Below are 9,785 nucleotides of genomic sequence, written 5' to 3'. Positions count from 1 at the left end.
GGCTGAGACAGATGCATGGAGGACAGGTCTATCGATGGCTACTGGTCTGCTGGCTGTGGGCCGTCTCCAGCCCCAGAGGCGAGATGCATCCAAATACCAGTTGCAGGGGAGCAGCAGCAGCAGGAGAAAGGGCAGGCACACACCTCTTGCCTGTGGGGTCCTCGGAGAAACAGGACGCTGGACTAGATGGGCCTGATCCACCAGGGCTCTTCCTATGTTCTTATGTCCATGTGTGTTTTCTGCATGCGGGGAATGCCATCCAAGAAGAACGGGCACAGAGTTGAACACACAAGTAGCACATCTGCCTTTTGGGTTCGTGTTTTATCCTGGGGGGGGGGAACCCCAAACCAAAACAAACAAAAACCAAGCAGAAATTTGGAGCAATGAAATCCAGGAAGAAATTCGGTTCAGGTGAACTTCGAAACTTTGCTAACCATGCATGGCAGTTAAATTACCTTTGGTTCCCCTTCCTCCCCTGCTCACCAGGCAAAGAGGCACCTTTTTAAAGTGGTGGTTTTCTTTATTTAGCAGGGGGAGAGTAACTGGCCCGTCTCCACCCCCAACACAGCATCCCTCCAGTGACTGTGGCTGGTGTCTATCTTTTTAGATTGTGAGCCCTTTGGGGACAGGGAGCCATCTTCTTTATTTATTATTTCTCTATGTAAACTGCTTTGGAAACTTTGGTTGAAAAGCGGTATATAAACGTTGTTGTTGTTGCCCCAATCGATTGGGGGTAATCCTGAATTTTGGTCTGCTCTCCCCTGTCCATCACTGTCTGGAGGCGGCATCTTTAAGGACTCCTGTGAATGGTTAACGGGACATGGTGGAGGCCTCCAGCCTCGTACCTCCTCCAGCAGGTCCCTTCTTATGTTCTTATGGGGTTCATTTCCTCCCACAAGTATCTCACAGTAGGCATCTGGTCTAGAGCGCATGGCCATGTTTAAATGCCCCCCCTTCCCCCCCCCACATCTTGCCTTGAAGGGAGTGGAATGCTGCCCCCTTCAGGCCAAGAGGAGAGTGATTCTCATGGTTGTGTGGCTGAATCTCGCTAAACCAACAACCAACCTCTCGCCAAAGGAGGGCTTCAATGCAGGGGTGCCCACTTCAGCTGCTGCTGCTGGACTACAGACCCCACCATCAGCCATTGCAGCAGGGGATGATGGGAGCTGTAGTCCAACAGCAGCTGGGAAACCTCCAGTTTGGCCACCCTGGTTGAATGCAGCACTTGAGAGACAATTAAGAAGGGGAGAGGGAAATAAACCTGGGTTGCAGGTGAGAAATGAACGGGGGGGGGGAGGTTGCCCTGGGCCATTAGGCAGAGGAGGGGGCACCAGGGGCCTGTCTCTCCTTCCACCCCCTGCAACACCCTGAAAGCAGAAGGCCACAAAATGCAAGCAAAGGTCCCAGTGGAGGGGAAATGTCCCCGTCGGGTCCCAGTCGGGACAGGAGGGGATTCCGGCGTGGCGAGGGGGATGCCCCCGTGGGGCTGTGCGTGTTGGGGGCCGGCGGGGTCACCGATCATCGGGCATAATGTAGATGTCTTCGGCCAGAGCTCCGGGCTCGGGGGTCCCGCCTGGGAGGTTGTAGTTGTAGTAGAGGTCCACAGCGTTGGCATAGATGGGCTGGTCCCCCGGCGGGGCGTCCTCGGCCTCCTGGGTGGGGGCGGGTGGCATCCTGGGGAGAAGGAAACGACAAGCCGTGCTGAGGGCTCTTTGCCGGAGAGACAGCATCCTAGCTCTCTATCGCAGCGCTGGAATCCGAAACAAGGCTTTGGCAAAGCGACCGCCCCCCTGCTGACCACGTAGGGACTGCGGTGGTGTCGGGTGTGGAAGCGCACTTCCCGGATCCGCCGCGACCCCCTTGCAGGGTCTGATCTGGAGAGCGCCCAGGACAAGTTCTCCAAGCAGTGTTTGTGGCCAAGGGGATGAGGCGAAGGTCCCCTGTCCCCCAAGGGGCTCGCCCTCTCCAAAGGAACTCAGCAGGGAGCAGCAGCCGTGGGCCCTGCAGCCGGGGAGTCTATCCGGGCTTCGGCTAAAGCCACACTCGTGGGCCCTTTGCGTCTTTTAAAACACGGACTGGGGTGCTTTTAGAGGGGTGCCCCCCAGGGTTTTGAGGGGGCCCCTCCCCGGGTTGCGAGCCTACCCCCCCCTTTACAATCCATGCCAGTCAGTAATTTGGCCTTCAGGGGGACTGGCAGAAATGCTCAGGGCAAAGGCCCGTCCCGGGGACGCGGGGAGAAAAGCCCACCCACAGTCGGGATTTCTGCACACAGTTCCGAGCACAGGGAAGCCCGGTGGGATCCTGCCCTCTCTCCGACTCCGACAGAGGTTGGTCCTTCTGAGCCCAGGGCGTTCCTGGCTAGGCTGCCTGCAGGGACCTGCAGCCTCCGCTTGGGGAGGTAGCAGCAGCCCCCCCCCCCCCCGAGTCAGACGGATGCTAGCCAGAAGGAAAGCCCCAAGAACCTGGCCCTCACGCTTTCCTTGACGGGGCCCTGCCCGTTTGCCAGACGTGGTCCGTGGCATGCAGGCGGGTTGCTGGAGGTGGCACGGCTTGGCCCCGCCTTCGCCACGAGGCAGTGGGCATCATTTCCCCAGGAAGGAGTGCTGGGAGAGGGAAGAGGCAACTGCCGGGGAATCCCCCCCAGGCCTTTTCCCCGCAGTCAGCTGCAAGCAGAGAGGAGAACTCAGTTGCCTCAGAGGAATGAGATCCGGGGGGGGGGGGTCGCAGAGGAAGGGGGGCTGCGGTGGCCGCGTGTGACCAGGACGGGGACCTTCGCCAAGCAAGTTCCTCTCTGGGACTCGGGGGGCATCTGGGGCGCCACCACCGGCCCTTCTCCTGGCCCAACTGGCTTCCCCAGGAACGGAAGTGGGCACTCCCCCCCCCCCGCACGCCAGAGGCTCTGGGGTGAGGAGGGGGGGGCTGCCGGGCCCCGCCCCCTCCGCCAGCTCTGCTTCCAGACGGAGGCCTCATCCTCCTCGCACACTTCTGACCCCCCCCCAATGAGGGACGCAACACGGCAGAGCCCCCCCAAGCCCACGTGGAACCCCTCAGGACTAGTGGTGGACCCCTCCTGCGTCGTCCCGGGGCGGGTTTCTTCCTGCCCCGTTTCCCTTCCAGAGGAAAGCCACCCCCTGGAGAAGGCCCACCCGTCGCGCCCCACTTGGGGCAGCCAGCAGCAGGAATGGCCCCCTGGGCCCAGCAGGGTCCTCCGCCCTGCTCTGCGGTTGGAGGGGAGACGGCCTGTGTGAGCCCTTCGGGGAGGGGGCCGCTCTGGGGAGAAGAGCCCCCGGCTCCCTCCTGGCAGCATCTCCCAGGCAGGGCTGAGGGAGACCCCCTGCTGCCTGCCCCCTTGGAGGGCTGCCGCCGGGGCCTTGGCCACACGGGGCTCGGCGTCTGCGTCTCCTCCGGAATGGGAGGAAGGGGTTTGTGTGCACATCCCGGCCGGATTGGCCCACAGTCCCTGCAGGCTCTCGGGGAGCGCTTCACACCCCATTCGGGTTTTTCATTGAACCTTAGAGTGCTGCCCCATTTCTCTCCGGGGGGCGAGGGGGAGAGAATCCGTTTTTTGCATCGGTTTTCTTGGGCAACTCCAAACTCGCCGTGAAGCTGAAGCGGTGTGGAAAATGCCCTTTCAGTGGCAGCAGGACCAAGCTCGCTGGACCAAGGGCCTGATCCGGCAGAAGGCAGTTTCCTCTGCTCCCCTTCATCCCACGAAACTGAGGGCCAGAAAAGTTAGGACCATCATAGTTTAGTGGTGAGAGTGCTGGGCTAGGGCCAGGAAGACCCGGGTTCGAATCCCCATTCAACCATGAAACTCACTGGGTGACTCTGGGCCAGTCATGTATCTCTCAGCCTAACCTACCTTACAGGGATGTTGTGAGGATTTTTTTTTTTAAAACTGTACACTGCTCTGGGCTCCTCAGAGGGATATACATGTAATAAATAAATAAACAAACAAATAAATGGGGGGGGGGAGTTAGAGCCGTCATTAACCTATGGAACTCCCTGCCACAGGATGTGGTGATGGCCACCAGCTTGGACGGCTTTAGAGGGGGCTTAGACAGATACATGGAGGAGAGGTCTATCGATGGCTACTAGTCTGGTGGCTGTGGGCTGTCTCCAGCCTCAGAGGCTCAATACCAGTTGCAAGGGGAGAAGGCATGCCCTCAGCTCCTGCCTGTGGGCATCTGGTGGGCCACTGTGGGAAACAGGATGCTGGACTAGACGGGCCTTCTTCTTGGGCCTGATCCAGCAGGGCTGTCCCTATGACTAATCTGCGTACGGGCTGCCCGCCTGCCCACGCCGCCGATCATCCTACTGAGGGAAGCGGATTCCAGTTCCTCAGGAAGAAGATGGACGAGTCCCAGGCGGTGCAGCCACTTGGAGCGCCCTGTGGAATGTGTGGGGACCCCGGCGGCTGTCGCTGCTGAGCTAGAGGGGGGTCCTCTCAAACCTTCCTCTGGCCTTGAGCTGGAAGCCGCCTTGGGCCCCCTGGCCCAGGATGCTGCACACTGGCTGGCAGCAGTAAACAAAGAGAGACCTTTCGCAGGTGGGCTCCCTTTAACCGGGAAGGCTGAGGGCTGAACCTGGGGCCTTCTGAGGCTGGACGCTCCTGTCAGACATGAAGCTGTTAAAACCCGAGTCAGGCCCTGCCTCGGTCCATGTAGTTCGGTTAGCTACTGTCTGCTCTGACGGGCAGCGGCACTTTCCAAGGCCTCAGGCTCCTTTCCCTGGTTCCTGTTTGACTGGAGGTGCTGTCAGGGATGGGGCAAAACACCTCCTCTGCCCCCCAAGTGAGGAAGGTGCTGGCCATGTCAGGGCAGGGGCTTGAATGTCGAGGATGGGCAGGGCTGTGGGGAGAGGGGTCCGCAGGGCCCCCCCCAGGTCTGAGGGGCAAATGTGGATGTTCTGCAAAGGTGCCCTTGATCCCCCCAGAAGGGCACACCCCAGCCGGCCCCTCCGCCGATGGCCCCCTCCCCTCACCTGCTTTTCGACGGCTTGCGGCTGCTGGGGCGTCCCTCCGGCCTCCCTCGGGCCCTGTGGGGCGGCTCAATGAAGACGTTCTCATAGTTGGCGATGGTGTCGTGGTCCGTCTCCCTGCTGGGATCGCCCAGGGAGCGGCTGATGTAGCGTGGCGGCCCGTGGGCTCCCTCGGATGTGTTGGACGGCCGCTTCTCCTGGTGGATGGCGGCCTTCTTCCTCCTGTGGACCAGGAAGCAGGCCACACCGGCTGCGACGAGCACGACCACGATGGGAACAATGACGGCGGCGTAGAGGTATGTGGGCTTGTGGCCACAGTTCTGGGTGTAGAAGGCGGTCATGTTGAAGACCTCCTTGTTGGCATTTGAGCAGAAGACACTGATGGAACAGTTGGGGGGGCCCGTTTCCCGGCACTCATCGGGGAGGGTGCCCAGCACGTCGCAACTGCAGCTCAAGGTGAGAGTCTCCAGGGAGGGAGTGAAAACGCTGCCCGGCACCCCTGTGAGCCGGTTCCCCTGCAGCGCGAGCACCTTCAGCTGGGTGGCGTTCACGAAGAAGTCCCTGGGAAGGCTCTGTAGGCGGTTGTCCTGCAGGTAGAGCTCTCTCAGCCCCTGGGCCTGGGCCAGGAAGGCCGGGGGCAGGGTGCTGAGCTGGTTGCCGGAGAGATCCAGCACCCTTACTTGGCTGCTCAGAGGGGAGGAACCGCTCTTGATCTGGACGATCTCCTGGCGGTGGGCATCGATGCACGTCCAGTTGGGTAACATGGCCGCCCCCCAGTCCAGGACGCCCTGGCTGATTGCCTGTCTCAGCTGCAACGGAGGGCACCAGGTGCTAGAGGGGCGGGCGGGCAGCACCCAGAGGGCCCAGGTGGCCAGCAGCAGCAGTGGCAGCCACATCCTGCAGAGGCACCAAGCAGGAAGGGAGGCACGGTGGGCGGGGCGGGGGGAGATGTGGAGAGGAAGCAGAAGTGGCCCGGGCGGACGGCCTGCTGCTCCCTCTGGGCCCTGGATCGGCACCGCTGCTGGGGTGGCTCTCGGCTGCTGCGGGGACCTGGGGGTCTGCTCCGGGAGGGGGCCGCTTGTGTGTCCTCAGATGGGACCTCTTGGCTGGCGCTTGAGCTGGAAACCGAAATCAGGGATGAACATCCAAGGGAGGGGTCTGAGGAGCTGGGGGTGCTTTTGAACCCAACTGCCGGCCCCCTTGCCCAGCTGGCAGGCCCAGCCCAGAGGGGGGAGCAGCGGCTGCCTGGAGGGGGGCGCTTCCCTTCTCGGTGGCACGGGGTCTTCACGACCCAGAGCCACACACCCCCTGCGTCTGCCCCTGCTTTGGAAAGAGGCCTTTCCTGACACCAGGATCACTTCTGCCACCCATGAACTACACAAAGCAGGGTCTGTGCTGATGGCGGCCCAGGGGGTAGCTCAGGGAGACGGGGGGGGCGTGTGGGTCTCAGGGGGTATATCAGGAGTGAGAGAGAGAATGAACACAATAGGGAGGGGCGGAGCTGGGGGCCCCCGGGGTCTTTGAACCCCTCCGCTCAGTGATAGGGACACCCCTGTGGCGGCCTCTAGTCTGGGTGTGCCTCCCCCCCGCCCCCCCGCTATAGGGCTGCCAACTGCCCCTCATGTCCCTCATTCCAGGGCGGAAATGTTGGTCCCTGGAGGGTCAGCATTTGTCCCTCCTTTCTTCCAGAGAGCATCTCCTTCCTTTGCAGAGACGCCCATGAGACTCAGGCTCCTGGTTCCCGTGGCCTGCACCTCCCCGCCCCCCCCCGCCCAGCCAGCCCCCACAAACGTGTGTCCCTCATTCTGGCAATGAAATGGTGGCTACCCTACCGCCCACCCCCCACCCCCAGCGCCCCTCAGAGCCATACCTTGAAGCCAAACGCTGAGCTTTCCTCTGGTCTCGGCGGCAGCTCTGCTCTTGTTCTCTCTGGGGAGGACGGCATTGCTTGTGGGAAGAAAGGGGAACCTCCAGTTCCCTCTTTCTGGGGAGGTGGTGGGGTGGGCGGGGGAGCTTGCTTTGGGGAACGGCTCTGGCTCCGCTGCTCAGCCGCCGCCTCAAGCTGGCAGGGAAACCACCCCAAGGGCCTCTTTGGGGTCTGTGGCTCCCATGTGGGCTGGGGAGAGAGATGCCTTCCAAGTGAAATCAGGCCAGTCTTGTTGGAAAGGTGTGTCTGTGGGGGGCAGGAGTTCCCTTCAGTCTCAACAATTAAGAGGAGCAGATCAGCATTACCGGTCCAAACAGAGGTTGGCGGTGGTTGTGTCCTCGAGTCGCTGCCACTGTTTAAGGACACACCGTCATCCACCCCACACGGAAACACAGACGTACCTCCGCCCTGAACACACCTGTAGCCGAATGGCTGACTAAGGCTACTGTGGGGGCTGTAAAGTTGCGCCGTCGAGTTGGTGTCGACTCCTGGCGCCCACAGAGCCCTGGGGTTGTCTGAATCCAGGAGGGGTTGACCGTGGCCATCTCCCGCGCAGTGTGAGAGGATGCCTTTCAGCAACTTCCTGGATCGCTGCTGCCCGATAGAGGTGTTCCCCATAGTCTGGGAAACACACCAGCGGGGATTCGAACTGGCAACCCCCTCAAGAAGCCTTGGAGGGATTTCGTGTTGGCTCTGCTGGTGACCCTGTCGACACTCAGGTGGAGAACGGGAATAATCAACTCACCAGGGCAGTGGACACGATTGCTCCTAAGTGTCCTCTCCGGCCTGCTTCAAAATTGGCCCCTCGATATACAGAAGAGCTATGGGGGCTGATGCAGCGAGGTGGGCGACTGGAGCGCAAGTGGAGGAAGCCTCGACTCGAATCGGACAGATTACGACATAGAGCACATTTGAAGATCTATGCTCAGGCGATGTGTGTGGCAAAGAAGCGATTCTTTCCCCCATCGTATCGCGTCCGCAAGTTCATGTCTGGCGGAGTTGTTCAAGGCTGAGAAAGGGCTCATGTGCACCCCTTCCCCCTTGAATCAGTACTCGGAACCAACAATTACTCCCTGTGACCTTTTTATTCGGGCCAACCCTAACCCTTAAGGAGGCCATTATTAGACCACTTCTGAAGAAGCCTGCCTTGGATCCCTCAGAGTTGAGCAATTATAGGCCTGCCTCCAACCTCCCATGGCTGGGCAAGGTGACTGAGAGGGTGGTGGCCTCCCAGCTCCTGGCGGTCTTGGAGGAAACTGATCATCTAGACCCATTTCAGACCGGCTTTCAGGTGGGCTAAGGGGTGGAGACTGCCTTGGTCGGCCTGATGGATGATCTCCAATTGGGAATTGACAGGGGAAGTGTGACTCTGTTGGTCCTTTTGGATCTCTCGGCAGCTTTCAATACTATTGACTTTCTGGAATGTCTGAGGAGACTGGGGATGGGAGGCCCTGCTTTGCAGTGGTTCCACTCCTGCCTCGCAGGCAGAGTCCAGTTGGTGGACAGTTGTTCTTCAAAGTCTGAACTTTCCTATGGTGTCCCTCAGGGCTCCATATTGTCTCCGATGCTGTTTAACATCTACATGAAACTGCTGGGAGAGCTCATCAGGAGATTTGGTGCAGGGTGTTATCAGTATGCTGATGACACCCAAATCTATTTCTCCATGTCAACCTCATCGGGAGAAGGCATAACCTCCCTAAATGCCTGCCTGGAAGCGGTAATGAGCTGGATGAGGAATAACAAACTGAGGCTGAATCTAGATAAGACAGAGGTACTTATTGTGCAGGGTCGAAACTCGGGAGATTGACCTGCAGGTTCTGGATGGGGTCACACTCCCCAAGAAGGAACAGGTTCGCAGTTTGGGATTGCTTTTGGATCTGAATCATTGTGAAGACAATACTGAGCTAGATAGACCAAGGGTCTGACTCAGTATATGGCAGCTTCCTATGTTCCTATGAGGGGGCAAAATGCAGTTATGGGTAGGCTGGTTGTGTCCCACATATTAGATTTGGGAAACAGAAATGTGGAGCGGGGGTGGGCAGGTGGGGGGACAAACTACTTGCCCCCCTCTGGAGCTGCTCCTGGGGACTATCTAAACCCAGCCTCCTAGTTCCGACAGAGAACAGCCAGAGGCCTCTGGGGAGTATGCAGAGGTCGACTGCTCCTATACGTGGAAGCTCCATGTAGCTCTCATTGGTCATAGCCAGTGACTTTCTTCTTCTCCATTTTTAGTTTTTAAAAAACCCCTTTTTAAAAAAATCTGCTCTTTGGCCTTCGCCAGAGTTAATGTTATGAATCATTCATTCATTAATTCATTTCAGTTTTTATACTGCCCTTCCAAAATGGCTCTGGGCAATTTACAATTAAAACAAACCATTAAAATCAATTAACACTTAAAACAGAGATTATAAAACACCATAAAACAACAATTAAACAATCAGAACAATTTGAAAACCCTGAAAAACCAGGTTACAACATTAAAACCATTTACAACAAATTAAAAACCCTGGAAGGCCAGGCCAAACAGAGAGGTCTTAAGGGCTCTCCTGAAGGCCAATAATGAACTCAGATTACAGATTTCTACGGGGAGTGTATTCCACAGCCCAGGAGCAGCTACAGAGAAGGCCTGCCTCTGAGTTGCCACCGGAGACACCGGTGGTAACTGGAGACGGACCTCCTCGGATGAACTTAACGTGCAGTGGGGATCATGCAGAAGAAGGCGCTCTCCAAGGTAACCCGGACCAGGGCTTTAAAGGTAATAACCAGCACTTTGTATTTTGCCCGGAAACATATTGGCAGCCAGTGTAGCTGTTTCAAACAGGGATAATATGGTCTCTCTGGGTTGCCCCAGAGACCAGCCTGGCTACCGCATTCTGAA

At 58.6% G+C, this 9,785-nt stretch overlaps 1 protein-coding gene across 1 annotated transcript; it reads right to left on the bottom strand.

Moving 5' to 3' along the window:
• Window positions 1-302: 302 nt before the first annotated feature.
• LOC128343164 (uncharacterized) lies at window positions 303-5,776 on the bottom strand. Its single transcript, XM_053291746.1, has 2 exons — window positions 4,984-5,776; window positions 303-1,674 (listed from the first exon to the last, which is right to left on the bottom strand). The coding sequence occupies exons 1-2, from the start codon at window positions 5,742-5,744 to the stop codon at window positions 1,512-1,514; spliced, it is 924 nt and encodes a 307-aa protein (XP_053147721.1). The 5' UTR covers window positions 5,745-5,776; the 3' UTR covers window positions 303-1,511.
• Between the last annotated feature and the right edge of the window lie 4,009 nt (window positions 5,777-9,785).

This window comes from Hemicordylus capensis, chromosome 2 (assembly GCF_027244095.1).
Source record: "Hemicordylus capensis ecotype Gifberg chromosome 2, rHemCap1.1.pri, whole genome shotgun sequence".
Lineage (NCBI taxonomy): Eukaryota > Metazoa > Chordata > Lepidosauria > Squamata > Cordylidae > Hemicordylus > Hemicordylus capensis.
The sequence above is the reverse complement of the archived record's forward strand: the minus strand, read 5'-3'. Positions and strand labels throughout refer to the sequence as shown.

Excerpts from the sequence above, each read along its gene's own strand:
- LOC128343164 (XM_053291746.1), bottom strand. The coding sequence starts at position 5,744 with ATGTTACCCAACTGGACGTGCATCGATGCCCACCGCCAGGAGATCGTC. Across the intron at positions 1,675-4,983 it reads CGCAAGCCGTCGAAAAGCAG|GATGCCACCCGCCCCCACCC; the intron begins GTGAGGGGAGGG and ends CCTTCTCCCCAG.